This window comes from Cyclopterus lumpus, chromosome 25, assembly GCF_009769545.1.
Source record: "Cyclopterus lumpus isolate fCycLum1 chromosome 25, fCycLum1.pri, whole genome shotgun sequence".
Taxonomy (NCBI): Eukaryota; Metazoa; Chordata; class Actinopteri; order Perciformes; family Cyclopteridae; genus Cyclopterus; species Cyclopterus lumpus.
Genome location: NC_046990.1, coordinates 12,447,084 through 12,467,421, shown reverse-complemented (window position 1 = coordinate 12,467,421; position 20,338 = coordinate 12,447,084). Strand labels below are relative to the sequence as shown.

Below are 20,338 nucleotides of genomic sequence, written 5' to 3'. Positions count from 1 at the left end.
CTCCTGTGACTGCCGGGCGTTTATACTCTGATATATTATAATATCAATGTATGTGTATCATATCTCTTATGATAAATGTGCACCTTTAACATTGAATGATGAAATGTGTTTTTCACTCGCTTGTTTTTTTTTTAGATCATCTCCCCGACTGAGGTAAAAAATACAAATACTGTATATGTTTTTTAAACCCAAAGAAATAATGTTGTAATATTGAGAAACCACCATACCATTTCACACACTGAACACAGTTTCTCTTTTCTGTGTTAATATTGAACGACTGAATATAGCTTCTTCAATTGCTTAACAACAGACAACACATGCAGCTTACAGAGTTGAGTCATGATGGTCAAATTAACATTGTTTTAATATTGTATTATGAAATGATAACATTTCCCCATTTAAAACTGCATGCAGCAACTTAGGAAGCACTTCTCTAGAATTACCATTTGTCAGAGCATTTGATTAATGAATTGCTGTCAAAATGTAATGATAAAACAAATTACAAACCCTTCCTTTAATCTTTTTAAAAAAGATCAACATTTTATGTTTTTAAATTATATTTTCTATTCACTTAAAAACAACTGTTTATAAACCAATTAATTTAATACATTATTGCCAATAACATATTTTAACATCAATTAATACATTTAGACTAAACATTGCAAAGCCTTGTTTGTGAGGGTTGGTGTTTCATTTTGACCAATTTATTTTTAGAAAGTTGTTTTGGGGAAGTTGATTTTTTAATTTTTTTATTCACTTAACCAAAGAAGTTAAACAAAAAAGTAAAAAGAGCACAACACATGATGCATCATGGTAATGTTGCTTTTCCTAACAATAGCTAGAGACAACATGAGAAATAGACGGTTCAGTTTGTTTTCTATCAATAACAAACTTTTTCCAGTTCGTGTTGTTTTCATTTTATTTATGTTTGCATGGAACTGAAGACAGATGAATTAGCTTGAAGCATGAAAGATGTGTTTGAAATAAAAAAGCAAGCAAACAACATCAATGCAGAAATCCTACTGTCATTAGGTAACAGTCCAACACCCCGACCTGAATTATTGTGTCAATCATATATGTTGAAAATAAATCTCCATAATGATCATTATGATTACCAAGTATATGACATAATACATTTCCTTTACCACACACTTTGACAAAAGATTAGGGAACACATATTTGATATTTCTACAAAAAAGATGTAATACAATATAACCCACCCCCCATGAGGCTTTCAAAGAAAGGAACTGGTTATTGACTTTGAGAATACAGGCAATTTAAGAATGCTAGCCAGCATTTCCATCATTAAGTCAACAGAACATTGTCATATAAAACTAATGAGTCAGAATAGCTGGTTGACAATAGCTTTGTTTACATGCACAGAGAACTATATTGTTTACCTGTTACTGTGTTTAGAAAACGCTCAAAACCCCATATATACACCTCTTTCTGCATCACATAACACATTTTGTAGACCTGCTCAGGTATATCTGCACGATAAATGTTTAATTATAATACAAGTGACAGAGATGCCTTCACTTCCCTTGGGTTAGGGAATTACGGGTATGTTTTGATGTCAGAAAAGTTATCCGATACATCCTAACATCATCTTTCTTTGCCCTGTGTCATATACAAACCTGAGGCTTCATCAACACTGGGGTTTTAACAGAGAGGTTTATTTGGGTTCATGTGGACAGATTAAACTGAAATACTCCTCATAGTGTAATTTCTGTTTTTATATTGTGGTGTTTGTTGTATTTTGTACTCTTCCTTTGTACTATTGGAAACAGCTCACAGAGACACGCTGCTGCCTTGATTAACTTAATCCATCATTTTAAATAAGTGCCACGCAGTGCGGCATTGTTTCATAGCATACATGTAGAAAGCCTTAGTCAGAGCATGTGTATCAAAAGTATTTTCAATCTCCGAGAAGAGATTATTGCATATCTATAGCTAGAATGTACCTCCCACTTAAGCCTATCAACGTCAATACATAAAGCATAACACCATCTGGGAGGAGAAATTCAGAGGACATGTTGCATACTTGATGTTTAACAGACTGGAGCAGATGACTTAAGAGTGGAATTATGGCCATTACTTTCAGTATTTTAAAGAAAACTGACTAGGTCATTTTTTTTTGCACATATTACTGTTACTGTATTACTGATTTACATTGTTAAAACAATCCAACATACAATGCACACAGTAGATTGGCAGTTGGCATTTTCACTACAAATCGATAATTTAATTGAAGTGAAAATTGAGGCATTCAAAATATCAATCAATCCTGTAGCCTTATTCAAAATGGCAGTCCATTTTATTAATTTGTCGAGTTATTTTTTAGCACTCTGAGAGAAACAGTGACGTATGAGCTGTCAGACGTGACGCAAAGTGGGAGAGGTGGAAGAAGCATAGTGGTGGCTTCATTAGTGGGTTGAGACTATTCGCAAACAAATTAAAGGGGAACCCCACTGACTCAGGTAAGGTCAGGTAAGGTCATGGGCAGTACAGCTCAGCCTGTGAAAACTGTTCTTTAATATCCCTCGATAGTGCCACTCTAGAGAAACTTTGTATAAACTGAAAAAAAGGGCATTATGTTTGGGTCTATCAAAAAGATGCTAATGTGGCATTATGGGCAATATAGGATCCAGTTCCTGTGGAACGTGACCCATATTATGTTGTTCAAGTCAAGACATCTTGACCTCTGCTGCTTTTTTTGTTACTACAGTCATCTAATTCAATGGACATGCAATATTAATTGCTGGAATTCCCTTTTAGGTTTTAATAGAAAAGATGGCTAATTGTAGCAGGTATAGAACTTCCAAACAACCGCAATCACAGTTAATAAGAAGGTCACTCTGTGCATGTAAACACAGCCTCTGATTTGACTTAGTGCACACTAGTTAGAGGTTGATGCTATTTGCTAAACTCATCAAGACCGTGTCCAGTTAAACTATTTCTATGATGTATGACAAGTTTTCACTTCCCACACTGGCTTTTAGCCATAATTTAATATGTATATGTGTCCCTGCTAGCAAAACAGTCATGCAGGGTAGTTACTGTACATACTGGCATCCATTCCCTATCAATATACATCTCATTAATAAATATTATTGACACCATCATTATCAAGTTAGACTATTAGTACGCTTTGATATTACATCACAAGTTCATCAAATGTCTTTGAATAGCACAACCATGTTTGTCATTTAAACAACTGATGCAACCCTGTGAGAATAAAGCATCAACTTCTCAAGTGAAGTGATGCTCAACCTTCCCACAGTGATGATCAGTGATCAGTGTCCTATGATATTTCAGCACTATTTGAACAAACACACACACACGCACACCTATACACACACACATTGTCCAAAAGAGATAACACTTTGGCCACTCGCGCTCAAATATTTTGTGCTTTTGTTCTGTATTTTCCAGATCAATTAAAGAACTAGAACCCATGCTTTAGGGAGAACTACTAGAACATGAGTCAAGACAGACACAGCATACATAAAAAAAACAATGATGTAGTACCAGGATGCTGAGATGCGTTTCCATCTCTCGCCTAAGAGGGTTATCATTTTGGGATGTAATTGACCAAAGGAAAGAGAGAGTTGCTCTCTGCTGATAGACACACACATAAATATAAGAGAACAAAAAGCGCCGGTACTCCTTGCCCTGATGCTTCGACTGGCAGCAGACACAGTGACAGTTATAAGAGACGGCTGTAGAGCAAATAGTGAGAAAGATGTGAGCGCTTAGACGTCTGCCGTTTGACAATAACATCAACAATCACGAGGAAGAATATGTAGAAAGCAACAAAACCACAATCGATGGCTAACGCTGCATGTTTTAGAGCCCATGTACTACAATTGAGGCTAGACATTTTTCTTCTTTGACATTGTCCAGTGGGTCGTGATCTGACCCAAAAAAGTAAAAGTTTTCCCAAATGAAGGCATGTGAAGGGGCGTCCAATGGAGAAGGAGCAGTATGAGGGGGGAGTAGTGTAACATTATATGTGAAATCTGAAGGAATAAGAAACAAGGAGTCACCGAATGCGGGATGAAATCCAGTAGAGGATGGGGGGTTATTACACAGTATATGGGACAGGACATGTGTTGGGGCTGCCACTGCATCTCGCATAGCCGAGGGATCAGGGAAGGATTGCGATTCATTTGGCTTTGATTTCCGAGTAGTTGCTGCCATCATCCCCCCTCCCTGAGGCCCCCTCCCTGGGCCTGGCCCCGATAAACTCCAGAGCAGCGTAATTCAACTCTTGCTTCTCCAGTCCTGCCATAGAGCCCACAGGTTGATAATCCCCGTCTTCTCCCTGCAGACAGAAGGACCGATCAGTGGCACAAATCACTGGCAAGCTGCCGGTGACAGCTCAAAAGTAAGAGGAGCGCGACAGACAACAAAGAAAAAAAGCTTAGTGGTTACTGGTCAACAATTGACAAGGAGACTGAGATGTTTCTTGGTAGTCGGGGTAATTTGTGAGCAATGAGGCAGCCATGCAGAAGGCAGATTCGTAAACAAACGGCAGTGTACAGAATACAGAAGCTGATATGCGAGGAGATGCATCTGTCACTGAGGCTTGTGTTTTTTTAATGGGGATTTGTTTAGGAACCTTACCGTAGTCTCCTCTAGAATGGAGTTAAACTTTGAGCCCAACAGCTCTGTCTTAAGCTGTGCAAGAGTTAGGGGAGAGAAAAACAGACAGAAAAATGCAGAGAAGCGATGAAAGCAAGAGAAAACAGTGTTTGGAAAGGTCATGGTGGGAGCTAATGGACTGCTAGTGGGAGAGACCTTCTATCACCTTATTTTCAGAGGTCAAAATGGGGTCTCATGATTTACAACTTACAAAACTGTAACCCCCAACAATCTGAGAATGGTCATCCAACCCATCCTCCAGCATTATCATGATCTCACCACTTTCTTCCTCAGATTTTGTTTGTCCTTCTTGACTGCGCTGTAGTACAAAGCTGGGTTCTCCAGGACCACGTCCTGCCTAGGGTTGCCATTCTCTCTGGGGGACGGAGTCACATGATCAGACTCGGTCTCGACTGCCACTAATGCAGGGCGACACGCCAAGCCTGGGCATCCATTTTAAAACGACAAGCTTTGTAAGGTTATGCTGGAGGCCAAATGTGGTTGTGAGTGACGTGGTTATTTTAATGGGTTTAGTCGCTGAGCTCACACCCACTTCAGGGGTGATTTGTCAGAGAAAGCGTGCAAAATTTCGGGGTCCAAATACGCCTCGAGGCTAAAATAAAGCAACTTGGTTAACAGGGCGACCTAGGTTTTATGTCGCGTAGCAGGTCAAGGATACAGAAGCAGTGTCAGAGCAGGGAATCTGGCCTGCAAAATATTAGGTTAGTCCAGTTCGCTAACCCACTTCACAAGGCAGGCCAATGTGGATCTTCAGAGATTTCAACTGGGAACTTGTCTTGGCAAAGAAACTGCTAAATTGCTCTGGAAAAATGGTTCTCACGTCCACATCAATCCCACACTCACTCCTAAACAATATGCATCAAAGTGTTTTAGAATGGATGACTAGGCTTAAGTGTTTCCTTGGAGTTCAGAAAATATTTAGTGAGGAAAATGACTTCTTCTGCCTCGCATCGGCCTTTCCATTAGTTAGTCATTCATACTCACTTTTTGTTGTTGTGGCCAACGTATCTCACTGCTGCAATGATGAAGGCTATGACCGCCACTCCTCCAATCGTGCCAACTATAACTGCCATCATGTACTTTTCTGAAAACAGACGTGATCAAAATGAAAAACGAGGGCATTGAACTGCACAACAAGAAGACAAGGAAAAGAAGAGCATTGGGAAGAGGAAGATGCCATGTAAAACCTCCAATATGTAGCCTACGACACATTAAGGAATTGTTCACTTAAACACAGCAGGATTGAATCAATTTAGGATAAGAAGTTGTTTGCTTGACTAATTGCTTGATCAACAGTTGGTCTCGACTCACTCTCCTGCTGCAGCTCCAGGTGTACGCTTTCTCTTCCGTACATGTTGTAGATGCTGCAGTGGACGTTGACAGCAGGGCCGCCATTGTCTACCCGCTCGCCTTTCTCCCGCAGCTTTATCATACCCGTGGAGGTATGTCCATCTGTGTGTGTGTAATAGTTGTACCGGCCATCCGTTTCGTTGATGGTGATGTTCAGGTCGGGCAGATAGAACTCGATGGTGGGTTCAGGGTTTCCTGTGGCAATGCAGACACACTGGACGCCCTCCCTTACCACGGTGCACTTTGACTCCTCCAGAAGGACCGGAGCATCTATTAAAGGAGGCCGCAGAGGAAAGAGCTACAATAACAGCACTGAAAGAAAAAGTGGTTAGTTTGGCTGAACATACAAGAGGTGGCTCTACCCTGCCTAAAGGATATTTACACCAGGCGCTGCAAGAATAAGGTTAGGAATATCGCACAGATAATGGCCTTTTCTGTCTGTTGAGATTAGTAAGAAGGTACCGGACACACCAGGCTATCACTGAGAGGCTCAGGAAGAGCTTCTACCCTCAGGCTACTAAGATCTTAAATAAGGTCACTTTCTAAGACCTGCAGATCGTTATCATTCTGTGTCCTACTTGTTTTACACTATTGTTGCATGAAATGCAGAACAGTGAAGCACTCACACTCAACAGTGATGTTGAAGGAGCTGCTGGCTCTTCCATGCTCGTTCTCGGCCAGGCAGCGGTACTGTCCGTCTCCCTGCGGTGTGATCTCTGCAATCTGCAGCACTGACAGTGCGTCAGCGGTGATGGTGCCCACCAGCTCCCCGTCCTTCAGCCAGGTGAGTGTTGGGGCTGGGCTGCCCTGGGTGCTGCAGTGCAGAGCCAGCGAGGATCCCTCCTGTACCGTCATAGAGTCGTTCACCACAGGCTCGCGGGGAGGGTCTGCAAAACAATGCAGAGGAATTAAATGGTTTGTTTTTTCTTATTACAATTTGGGTATGCCTCTTTATTATTTACACAGTTAAACAGACAGAATGGCACCTTACCACTACCTCTTTAATATCAAAGACAAGCTTTTGTTATAACTGATTTTTCTTTTGGTAATATAAGTCCATTGGGTTTCTGTTACGGGTCTTGACCAACTCCTGAGTGAAATATCTGCCAGCTTCCCCTGCTGGCTGTTTGGTGCTGAGCATGTAGTGTGCAGTGGTCTTTGAGACCTTGTTTACTCAACAGCTGCATGCTGCATACAGAAACAATGCTGTGAGCAGTGAAAGTGAACCAAAATAGTAGATCAGAAACCTCAGAATGAAGTGAAATGCATCATGAAACTCCAGAAAGCCGATGGGTGCTGTAAAGTTGGGGGGGGAACATTTATTTTTTATTCATCATTATGAGCGACCCCCTATCACATGGTTTTCACATTTTAATTTCATACATTGCTATTTGTAAAAGATTTAAGTGCTAGACTCTTTATTGTCGAGCAGCCTATGGAGTGAGGTTGTCTGCTTCTGTGGAAAATATATGGGCGTTTTAATTATTGAAAGTGTTTAATGATTACTTTGGGCAGTTTTCTGGCTCTCGGTACACACGACTCCTACAACCGAGCCAAACTATTCAAGAGGATGGTCAAAGCACTCGTGAGCTGTGTCCCAGTTCCATCCTAATGATCAGCAGGTTTTCAGTATGTAGCGCATTGAACACAGGGAAAACATGAAAGTATACTAAATGAAAAAATCCACTTGATTAGTGTGTTATTGATCAACACTATTGTGTCACAAAATGCAAAAATAACCTGAATTTTAGATCCTTGTTTTCTTTCTCATTGTGAAGTTTACCTGGAAATTATATTTTAAGGTCATGGATCATGTCTTGTGTCACTTAGTGTTTGTTCTCAGATTATAATAAACAATATTGTCCAAAACACTTTTTTAATTTTTCTCCTCCTCTTGGCTCTGAAGTTCTGCAGTGGATTTCAATTTATTGGTGAATGCAAGGATAGTTTGTAGAACGCTGAGCATCCATATCAAAATAAACTAAAGGGTTCCCTGTTGTAAAATCAAGCTTCTGTCCTTTGCCCAGATGCAAGCCGCAAACCTTGAAGCGTCACATTGTAAGCGTCACATCATTGTAAGCGTCATCATTGTAAGCGTCACATTGTAAGCGTCACATTGTAAGCGTCACATTGTAAGCCAACATAGTTATATTACGTATTAGATACTCAAAACATGTTCAGTGCACTATTCCTTTATCCTTTCTGATTGGAGAATTCAAGCTAATTGTACAATCCAAACTAATTTTAAATCATAATCTATACTTATAAATACAATGTAACTTACTGTTTCCTTATTCCCTACTAAATACTAATTGTATCCAGTATTTACAATATGTATGTTGGAATTGGGGCACAGCTACTGTCTACTGACTTACACTTGACCGCCAGGTAAAGTGAAGTGTTCATTAGGCCGTAGCCATTGTCCCCGACACAGGTGTAGATTCCCTCCTGCGCAGGCGTCACGTCGTCCAGGGAGAGGGAGACGTTGGACGCAGTGTCCCACAGCAGCTCCTGGTCTCCGAACATCCAGGAGATCCTGGGAGAAGGGTTACTGTCCACCTCGCAGTGCAGCATCACAGAGCTGCCCTCCATCACCTCTGAGGACACGTTCACCCACACAGAGCGTGGAGCATCTGGGACGGAAAGTAAAGTGGAGAATTTATTGACCTGTTCAGACAACCCTGAAACTTTAGACAGAAGTGGAAAAGCATCACTATGAGTTATTGGCTTTATAGTGTGAGGTGCTTTTTAACTTACACTTGATGTCAAGAGAGATGAGCCTCTCGTAGACAAGTGTGGTGTTGGGGTAGTAGACCCTGCAGCCCAGGAGCTGCCCGTTGTGCATGGGTCTGGGTATGAAGGTAAGGGTGCTGGAGAGTACCGCTGTGTTGCTCTCCTCCAGGTAGTCGGAGCTGAACTCCGGGTCTGGCAGGTAGTCGGTGTACATCCACTGGATCTCTGGAGTCATGTCGGGGCAGTTGTCTGGAGCGTAGCATGTCAGTTCCAGACTCTCATCGCTGACAATCTCCTCTGGGACGTCGATGTTGGGTTGATCTGGTGGGCGGGAAATGAGTTCTCAATAATAACCAGAGGAACTGTCTTAATAAAGCAGCATTTAAGTTAAGCAGAAAACTAGAGCAAAGATATTGTGCCAATTCATAAAATATAACAGTCTCCTTAGAAAATACAAAACAAAAATACAAGTTAAATTGTAAAACGGAGGAATAAAAGCTGAAAAATAAGCCAAATAAAAAGGTGTTCAGCCTTTGTCTTGAGGTGATTAAAGACACAACTCTCATATTTCTTGGATATATTGTTTACAGTTTAATGCGACTTACCCAGGACTTTGAGCTCAGAGAAGTCTGGGTACGTATACATGTTGGCTCCACCGAGGTCAGCACGAAAGTAGTATCTCCCTGAGTGCTCTGTGCCGATGTTGTTGATGAGCAGAGTGCAGTTCCTCTGGTGCAGGTCACCCAGCAGCTTGGTGCGGCCCTTGTAGCTCTCGTGCACGACGTCCGTGCGTGATTTGAAGACAACGGGAGGGAAGAGCTGAGGGTACGGCTGGCCGAAGTACCAGATACCGTGAGTGCCACGGTACGGCCTGATGCCAGACGGATACATGAAGGTGCACGGGATGACCACGCAGGAGTTTGTCATGGCCGAGATGTCCCGTGGTACCCAAACGTTCCACTGGCAACTGCCGTCTGAGAGAAGATCAGACACGCCGTGTAAGCTGCATGCATCGTGAGAAGTGTGAGGTACCACGGAATTGTGGAATACATTTTTTTACCATTGATGATCAACAGCAGTGGTATGAGCAGTTCCAAACACCACATGGTCTCTCTTCAACGTTGGACCATAGACCTCTGGAACACATAAGATCCTGTCAGTCACAGCGCTGGCGTCATCAAGAGGAAAAAAAAAAAACAACCCTGAAATGTGTTGTTTACAGCATTTGCTGCTTCGTGACTCAGAGACCTCTAAGAATCACACAAATACTCAAAATATTTCATGGCAGCCAGACCTCCACCCAGAACGCTTCGGAACTTCTTTTGAAATAACTTTTGAAAACGGTTGAGGAAAACAACTCAATAAAAATCCCAAAAAGTTGTACAATTTGCTCAGCCTTTTATTTTTTTTTACTGAATCACAAATCACCAAAATTTGAGTTGTTTTACAACTGCCAACAAGTAATTCCATATTAATATTTGCGTAACTCATCGCATATGACCCTGTATCAGTATTCGTCTTAGCACAACAGCTACTTCCATGGCCCATATGAAACACAACTAATATCAACATTTATTTAGCACAACAGAGTCTACGAAAACACTACAATACACTAGTTTTCTCCTAGCAATAACAACTGGTAGAAAAACAGCAGCCACATAATGTTAAATCAGTCTTTGATCCTTTTTTCTTTCTTTGTTAATACCAACAGAATAAATCAAATCAGAGATGTCCCATTGTTATAGATGGTGAAGAAACTGAAACTCCATAAACATCAGATGTTACTGCTTAAATGAGCTATTTGAACCTGTATACATTTTAAAATATGTGAAGAGTTTTGAATGTATTGCAGTATCCTCAAGTAGCTGCTTGTATTCTGAGTTAGTTTATGAATTTGTATTTCTATGCTAATTCTTCTTTGTCCATTTGCTATTTCAGTGTATCTGTAACTGAACTATTCAGATATTTATCAGTAACTCTGGCTATTTCAATTTGATTTCAGTTACAGTTGAAAGCAAAACTTGGATAGATAGCTTTTTTGTTTGCTGAACTAAGATGAACCAAACTCAATCACATTTTGAAAACTGTTCACTGAATGTGAACAAAAGAGAAAATCATGGTTTGTTCCACATGCTGCATTGTTGCACGGACTGGTTGAACACTTTTGAAAACACTTTTGCTATAAATAATATTTTTTAAACTTTGTTGAAAAAAGTTTTTTTAGTAGCATTTTATGTTATTTGTCCTGTGACTTAACTGTGGTTTTACCTTGAAATGCTGATATTAAAACAGGCAGCTCTGCAGGACAGCTTGTCAGCAGCTCCACTAGAGGGTGTTCACTCACACCCAGACCGCTTGACAGCCTTCTTCTCTGTAAGAACAAGAAAGGGGATGGGGGGGGAAGTGACATGGCATCAGCACCATGCAATGACATCACTCACAGGGCCCTCGCTCTCACGGAGCCGTAGTAAGTGACACAAACACACAAACTCAGCATCAGCCAGCACCTGCTAGCTCCCCCTCGGTGGAGTCACTCATTGCGGTCGCCATACGTAAGTTCGTCCAATGAATGACCCCCACTGTGTCGTCTGAGCTGTGACACAACACAAAACTCCTACTAGAAATAAATCACGGGGTAAGGAGGGTGATGATATTACATTACATTACACGTCATTTAGCTGAAGCTTTTATCCAAAGCGACTTACAATCATGTTACATTCATACACTGTAGACACGGCTACAGGGAGCAATGTTCAGTGATTGTGAAACAAATAACACTGTATTTATACAAAATAATTTAGTAAAAACAAAGAGATCACCGTCGACCTAATTTCTTCGAGCAGATCTTTTCAGAGCTTCAGGCCCCCGCCTGCAAACGCTCTGCCTCCTATAGTTTACTGCGGGGCCTCTGCAACGAACAAAAGACCTCTGCTCGAGGATCTCAAAGTACGTACCAGACAGAGCATACGCTACGAAGAGGTCAGAGAGAGGGAGAGAGGCTATGAAGAGCCTTCATAGTAAATAGTCCAATCTTTAAAATATATTCTAAAACATACTGGAAGCCAGTGTAAGGCAGTTAAAACATGAGTGATATGCTCACATCCCTAAAAGCCTGGCAGCTGAGTTCTGTAGAGTCTGGAGTCGATCCATAAATCTTTGGTTCAGGCAAGTAAAAAGGCTGTTGCAGTAATGCAGGCGTGATGAGATCAAAGGCAAATAGTAACTCCGCAGTATTCAATTTCCTTCCAAAATCCCACTGGTTTCGCTCACTGGATATCTATATTAAATGAGAACACAACACATTGTGTTTGGGTTGCCGAGTGAGTTTTCTCTTCTCTTGTCTCTCTGTTTACAGTCTAGATATATTTTGGACTTGCTTTTTAAATATATTTATCGATACACTTTCTTTTCACTCACTGGTATGAACATAATAGTTCTATGTTCAGATTTGTTGCCCTTGTTTTGTTCTTTTTACTTTATATGTATTTATTGATTGTGTAACTGTGTACATTGGGAGTAACTTAAAACTGGAGTCAAATTCCTTGTATCCTGACACACATTTGACCAATAAAGCCGATTCTGATTTAGATCAGTTGGCAATCAAGCTATCGATCAACCTTACTTTTAACTGCCATTTCACAATAATCATAAATATAAACAATGGCTAAACAGTACTTTATTTTGTTCCATTCCCTTCCATTATTCAAACCGCTTCAGGGGCGCGGGGAGTCTGGACATTGGGCAAAGGCGGTTCACCCTGGACAGGTCGCCACTCGATCTCAGGGCTCATATAGAGACAGACAACCATTCACGCTCACGTTCACACCAACGGGCAGTTTAGAGCCTCCAATTAACCTGAGCTGCATGTCGGAGAGAACCCACGCTGCAAACTAGACATAGAAAGACCGCCCACCCGGGATCAAGGATCGAACCCAGGCCCCTCTGGCTGTGAGGTGACTACATTACATGTTATGTTATGGTTGTAAACTTGTAATAGGTGTGAGGATGAGATAAGTGTAAATGTGGGATTGGTCCAGGCACCGTGGGAGGAAATTATTGACCTCTTGGGTCTAAAAAACAATTGAATCTTTAAATTGCTAATTTAATCTAAACTAAAAATGTAGAACATGTAAACTAGATAAATGATTGACCCATAATTGAATGAAAGTATACCTCAGTACAACTACTTTAGTAATAAAGATTAGCTTCAACTGGTCATATTAAACTTTGACTGTAAATATACATATAAAAATACAGTGTGTTGTTTCAGTGAAAGAAGGCTGAGTTGCTTTACAATGTCATCAAGCCTTTTCTTTTGTTACATAAGGTCAACTAAAAAAAAACTTATTTTGTTTATTTGTCAAATTAAAACATTGGCAACTAGAATTAGACTTTAGCATTTGCACCCATCTTCAGCCTCAGTGCCTTGCTTAAAGGTCACTTCAACATGCAGAGAGGGGGAGCTGGGAATCGAACAGCCAACATTGTGATTAGAGGACTAACTACTGCACCCAATAATAAAAATGGAAAAACGTATCTTACACCATGTTTCCAGTTTCATGCATGCAGTGCATATTAAACTGCTCATTATTATTGTGACAGGACATATTTAAAGTGTTTTAAATAAATTTCGGCCAAAAAGAAATTGAACTGTTGTGGTTCCTCTGACTGATTCATAACTACTCTGTAGGCGATTATGGCTCCGCTAGCCCATGTGTCCTTGGGCAAGACACTTAACCCCATGGCTGTGCCTATGGTGTGTGCATGTGTGTGAATGTTAGTTACTGCTGATGGATAGGTGGAACCTTAGCCCCTCCCATTAGTGTATGAATGTGTGTGAATGTTAGTTACTGCTGATGGATAGGTGGAACCTTAGCCCCTCCCATTAGTGTATGAATGTGTGTGAATGTTAGTTACTGCTGATGGATAGGTGGAACCTTAGCCCCTCCCATTAGTGTATGAATGTGTGTGAATGTTAGTTACTGCTGATGGACAGGTGGAACCTTAGCCCCTCCCATTAGTGTATGAATGTGTGTGAATGTTAGTTACTGCTGATGGATAGGTGGAACCTTAGCCCCTCCCATTAGTGTATGAATGTGTGTGAATGTTAGTTACTGCTGATGGATAGGTGGAACCTTAGCCCCTCCCATTAGTGTATGAATGTGTGTGAATGTTAGTTACTGCTGATGGACAGGTGGAACCTTAGCCCCTCCCATTAGTGTATGAATGTGTGTGAATGTTAGTTACTGCTGATGGATAGGTGGAACCTTAGCCCCTCCCATTAGTGTATGAATGTGTGTGAATGTTAGTTACTGCTGATGGACAGGTGGAACCTTAGCCCCTCCCATTAGTGTATGAATGTGTGTGAATGTTAGTTACTGCTGATGGACAGGTGGAACCTTAGCCCCTCCCATTAGTGTATGAATGTGTGTGAATGTTAGTTACTGCTGATGGACAGGTGGAACCTTAGCCCCTCCCATCAGTGTATGAATGTGTGTGAATGTTAGTTACTGCTGATGGATAGGTGGAACCTTAGCCCCTCCCATTAGTGTATGAATGTGTGTGAATGTTAGTTACTGCTGATGGATAGGTGGAACCTTAGCCCCTCCCATTAGTGTATGAATGTGTGTGAATGTTAGTTACTGCTGATGGACAGGTGGAACCTTAGCCATTCCCATCAGTGTATGAATGTGTGTGAATGTTAGTTACTGCTGATGGACAGGTGGAACCTTAGCCCCTCCCATTAGTGTATGAATGTGTGTGAATGTTAGTTACTGCTGATGGATAGGTGGAACCTTAGCCCCTCCCATTAGTGTATGAATGTGTGTGAATGTTAGTTACTGCTGATGGACAGGTGGAACCTTAGCCCCTCCCATTAGTGTATGAATGTGTGTGAATGTTAGTTACTGCTGATGGACAGGTGGAACCCTAGCCCCTCCCATCAGTGTATGAATGTGTGTGAATGTTAGTTACTGCTGATGGACAGGTGGAACCTTAGCCCCTCCCATTAGTGTATGAATGTGTGTGAATGTTAGTTACTGCTGATGGACAGGTGGAACCTTAGCCCCTCCCATTAGTGTATGAATGTGTGTGAATGTTAGTTACTGCTGATGGACAGGTGGAACCTTAGCCCCTCCCATTAGTGTATGAATGTGTGTGAATGTTAGTTACTGCTGATGGACAGGTGGGACCTTAGCCCCTCCCATTAGTGTATGAATGTGTGTGAATGTTAGTTACTGCTGATGGGAGGAGCTAAGGTTTCACCTGCACATCAGTGTATGAATGTGTGTGAATGTTAGTTACTGCTGATGGACAGGTGGAACCTTAGCTCCTCCCATCAGTGTATGAATGGATGAATGATGTCATGTAGTGTTAAAGCGCTTTGAGTGGTCGGAAGAGTACAGGTCCAGACTCTCTCCAACAGATGTTGCCTTATTATTTTTAGTAATAGACTTAGCATTGAAGTGATATTTGTGTCACTGCTTTGTCTATTATTTTTGAGTGTCTCATTTTTATTTACATTTTTAAAATGCTAACATTAACTTTTCGCATTTCCAAGAAAATTGGGTTTAAATGCTATGTTAATGAAATGTATACTATGATCATGAGGCCTGTTACTTGTGCAGTGGGTGTCGAATAAATGCATGCTGAAGTAGAAGCAGAGGATTTAGCCTCGTGCTGCAGCAGCCGGTGTGTGCAGATGGCAGGCCGAGAGAGGATTGTGTATAAGAGCTTCTTGATTAACACGTCCCAACATCCCCCAAGCCAATATTAGCCTTGTTGGTGGAGGAAAGGGAAAAATGCTGTTGTTTTTGACATCGTAAGAGGCCATGGATTCATCATGCACCATACAGTCACAAATACATGGATATTTGAACACCTTAAAAGTGTTATAGCTGTCTTCTACTCTCCCATTTTTCCCCTCTTCTTTAAACTTGCAATAACTTGTTCTAGGCCACGTAGGGGCAGCGGAAATAAGTTGTTATTACAAAATTATCATAAACTTTAAGTTAACATGGTGAACTTGTTAGCACACAAAATCCAGAAGTTACATAGTAACGTTCTAATGAATGTTTCTGTCCACCTTATAAATCTAAGTGTAATATTCACTCTTATTTTAGCTCTGTTTTGGTCTCAACTGACTCCTGTGGGAAATATCTGGCCCTTGAGCTGCTAAAAGTTCTACTATGTTCACCAGCTAGTCTCAAACTGTGTCTGTCTGCTATTTCGCTGTCAACACTGTGAGAGCAGTGAGACTGAACCAAAACAGTAAAGTTGCAGTCCGGACAGATAGACAATGACCTTTAAAAACATTGATACAGGTCACATTTCAAGACATCTTCACCCAGAGTGACACAATTGTTGGCTGTGACAATCCTAACTTTTTCTCCAATGTTGCGTCAAGCTCCACCATCTGCACAGCAACAAAAGGCCAAGAGATGCGCGAGCATGTACCGGCAGAGAGTCCGTGCATCAGCAACGGCAGGAGAGAATGGAGGCGAGCAGCCAGGCAGGGCCGCTGACACCACCAACCCCAACCCCAACAACAAGGGCCCCATTGATGGGGCAGACAAACGGCTGGCACTGAGCACACAGCATACGTGTGCACACTTAGACGCACACGCGCAACAACACGCACACAAAACACTTGCCTCATACCAGCCTCAGCACCAGGCGCCTGCTCCCTCTCGTTCCTGACTTCTTCGTCTTCCTGCTGCGTTTGTTCTCCCTGAGTCGCTCGTCTTGCTGAGTCCTAGGCGTCAGATTCTGTGGGAAAATGACAGAAAAAGAGAGCTGTCAGTCAGAGGGAAGGGGAAGAGAGGGAGTCTGTGTGAGCTCTGGTGTACATGCGCCGTGGGCAGCTCTGAATATGCGTTCAGGCATTTCTGGAGCTGTTCTTAGGCCCACTCAGCATTCCTCTCCTCGGTTTCCACTGTTTCCCTCATCTGTCCTGTGCGTCTTGATCATATCCCTCTGAGGTCAAAGCAAAGTATTTTGACATTAGTGGAACTGTTTCATGCTAGGGGTGCCCAAGACACCGCGGAAAGCACTGCTCGGTGAAGGATGATGACTCGATATCACGTTGAGAAGGCTGCATTAGAGCAACATACGGAGTGTAGGAGGAACATAGAACTCGTGAGATGAATGTGGTTATGTAAATTACAGAGTTACATTAGTTTAATACAGATCTGTATGTGTGGATCTTAGAAAGGTTCTGCCAAATCATACAATTTAATGCAAGAGAATTTTAATTTTAGTGATTTAGGACATCATTGATCTTTCAAGCCATATGCAGATCTAATATTTTCCCTGCTGAGGAATGTCTGTGGGCAGGGAGCACAGGCATGGATTCCCTCAGATGTCCACCTAGTTTACATATAACAAAGAGTAACAAAGGCAACTTTTCTTTGCAAGTGGCTTTTTTTTCTTCCCCCACTCTTATTGTTCAATGTTAGGGTGAGTCACTGTGGCCAAAAGCCTTTAGGCCACTGGCCAAGTGATGGCATCGACCGAGCCGTGGATAACCTCAAGGGAATCCCTCTGTAAACAAGCACTAAAGAGGAGCGCGGTGGAGATGTGTTCAAACGAATACGCTGCATGCCATACACCGCCCCTACACACACACACACACACACACACACACACACACACACACACACACACACACACACACACACACACACACACACACACACACGCACACACACGCAACAGCCAACACACTCCTTAGTGTGGGGTGTGCAGATATGTGACCTTCCTCTGCATCCCGTATGTGCCGTATGAGCTCAGCCTGCTCCATTGTCCTGCTGGCACTGGAGTCATTGTACAGACAGTATGTGCACATGAAATGTACGAGAGTGAGTGGCCAGTTAAACAGACTTATGTCACGTTTGCCTGAAAGAAGCAAAGCAGACTCAATGTGACCAGTTATTCCACGTCGCGCTTCAGGGATACAGACGCTATCTGAACAATCAGGCCACGACACCTTTTATGCGTCATTTTACATTATTCAGATTGCTCACATAAACCAAGAGGCTCACACAAACAATCGCCTGTGCCAAGAAGAACATTTTCATTGTGAATATCATCTGCGGCCCGCGTACGAGAGCTTCGCCGTGGCTCTTGGACACAGCGAGAAAAAAGAATGGGAACCTTGTATGCAGAACACTGCCCATTGTGCGAGGCAGCAAGTGGAGGAATTTTTTCCGGAACAGGCCCGCTCACAGCTTGCGCTTTGCTGTTTGCCTGTGACGCGCGTTGGTCCACCACACGCTAAGGCCCCCACTAAAATACTCGGAGGAACAGATGGTCTTAAAACATGACTTCTCCCCCTCCTACACATGGCGCTGCTATGAGCACAGCGCTGAGCCGCACACAATCATACACTCATGCCGGCAAGCTACAAACATAAACACAGAGAGATATGCCAATATTCTGTCTTACAGTCTGTCCAAGGTACTGCAGAGGGTGCTGGCATAAATAAAATAAAAGACTGGACTTTGAGGTCATCAAAGAAAATAAATCCAGCACTGCTTGCCTCTTACTGCTTTCAAGTGTTAGGTGCAGTAAGTGCTTCCATTTTATTTTTCGTGCCCATAATCTATGTGGTTCTTTTTTTCTTATCCTTCAAGACTTACAAGGAAAATATGATGGTTTTATTTGACGTTAGAAACCACAGAAGACGACTTGATGGATGCCAAGAGTATTTTCTTGGTCAGTTTAGGTGTGTTTCACTTCCTACCCTTTAAATTAGTGCTGATGCTAAATATATTACCCTTTCAAATCAGTATGCTTTTTTTTCTGAGAGACAGATCACATTTGAGGAGTATTTCACCAAGAGCACAAGAAGCAAGCATGACAACAGAGTAATCTTCAGTTGGCAGATCACCAACATAACGAGAGACCAGGAGTACCGATAGCTTACTTCCATCTTCTCTACCTGGCAAACCAAGGGACGTTGGCAATCCCCGGCCCAGTGGGCAGGTGGCGAGCCACAGGCCTCCCCTCTCATTAGAGCGCTCTCCCTTCCGCTCTGGACTAAAGGGGGCGACAAACAGAGCCGTCACCTGTTCGGCCACACAGAGAAAGTGTGGCCCCATCCCGACGCTCGCTAAATCAATCCCCTTGACTTGATGTTCCAAAGTGGGACCAAGCCCCAAATCTAACTGAAAGTCTAATTTTAAAAAGTTGAACGAATAATAAAAAGGTCGAAATCTGAAACTTGAATGTGTCATCACAGGGATTATGCTTTTTGGCACTTGGTCTTATTACAAATTTAAACTGAGAATAAGAAATAAGAATTTAAAATATTACACAATTCCACCACCACTCCGATTTTTATAACACACTTGTTTTCCCTGTTTGAAAGCGCACCATCACTTGTTTTCTCTGTAAACCATCTATTTTCATAATGTAGTTTTCATAATGCAGTCCACTGCTGTTAAATCACTTGTAAAATTGTTTTGGTTGGCTGCGTAATCAGAGGCTCTTCTACCTGGCATCAGATGTTTCGATGTGGTAATTACAGGACGGACTCATCGCTAATGGCACAGGCAGCGAAATCTGTCCAGTAATGATTGCCTGGGCTTTTAGCACCCCCCGCATACATCATCACAAAACACGTTCCCTCATGCACGCATTCATTAAGACACACACACGCATACACATTCATTACCTAACTCAGTCTAACTTGTGACTCATCCAACTCTTGATCTTTTCACTCGCTCATTCATCACCACATCTATGAACAGTCACGCAAACAAGCACACACTCATCCTGACTGGAAGTGTTTGACCCTAAAGAACAAAAATAACAAAATGATAGAGACGATGACTGGAATTCATTACATAATCATTCCTGTGTTCGTCCTCCCCTATTTACTTTTTCTAACTAAAACATCTCCAATTCCAAAAGCCCCCAAGGCATAAAAAAAAACATAACAAATCCGAATTCACTACATCTGCTCACCTGTGTAGGTGACCGTGACCGACCTCCAAGCGCTCAGCAGCTCGTGTCTGAGCAGTTCCAGCAACCTTCCCTCTGACACTCACATGCAAAGCGTCACACCAGCACCGTTACCAGCAAGACCCCTCGCCACTCTCTGTACCAAGCCCCAACGGTGGGGAATAAACTGCTCGCCCCAGCACCTCCTCTGCCACCACCATCACCCCTCCCACATGAAAATCAGACCTTCAGTGTAGCAGCATTGTTCTGAGGTTTCGCCCCGAGGCTCAGCCATTCATAAATACACACAGGGCCACAAAGGGCCACACTGTTACCCCCTCGCCCCAGCAAATATGGGTGAGGCTTTGAGCTCGGAGGCCTTTCTACTAAAAACGTCTGGTTGCTGTGCACTGGATGGAACTGAGCATATTTGATCATTTTGGACTGATGGGGAGAACACACACATATTTGCATTGTTTTTGAGGTCATTGTAACAAAAGACAGGAAGTACATTGGGGTGGGGAGGAAGTTAAAAATAGAGTCTTATTAGTGGTTTTATATTTTTGGGTGTTTTCCAACATTCAAGGCAGTAACGGGTTTCCAACAATTACATCAAAGAAACAGAAACTTAACTTGCTTTCAT

General features: G+C 42.2%; 1 protein-coding gene across 2 annotated transcripts in view; it reads right to left on the bottom strand.

Moving 5' to 3' along the window:
- Positions 1-754: 754 nt before the first annotated feature.
- Positions 755-20,338, bottom strand: part of mag (myelin associated glycoprotein) — a 24,955-nt gene continuing 5,371 nt past the window's right edge. The window contains exons 2-12 of one of the 2 annotated variants that reach the window (XM_034528607.1): positions 16,404-16,518; positions 11,020-11,122; positions 9,812-9,887; positions 9,357-9,725; positions 8,776-9,072; positions 8,394-8,651; positions 6,645-6,905; positions 5,980-6,288; positions 5,653-5,752; positions 4,927-5,023; positions 755-4,327 (exon numbers count right to left, since the gene is read on the bottom strand). In XM_034528607.1, coding sequence (XP_034384498.1) covers positions 4,169-4,327; positions 4,927-5,023; positions 5,653-5,752; positions 5,980-6,288; positions 6,645-6,905; positions 8,394-8,651; positions 8,776-9,072; positions 9,357-9,725; positions 9,812-9,857 — 1,896 coding nt within the window. In that variant the 5' untranslated portion in view covers positions 9,858-9,887; positions 11,020-11,122; positions 16,404-16,518 and the 3' untranslated portion in view covers positions 755-4,168. The remainder of the gene's footprint in view (positions 4,328-4,926; positions 5,024-5,652; positions 5,753-5,979; positions 6,289-6,644; positions 6,906-8,393; positions 8,652-8,775; positions 9,073-9,356; positions 9,726-9,811; positions 9,888-11,019; positions 11,123-16,403; positions 16,519-20,338) is intronic. The other variant, XM_034528608.1, reaches the window with a different exon arrangement.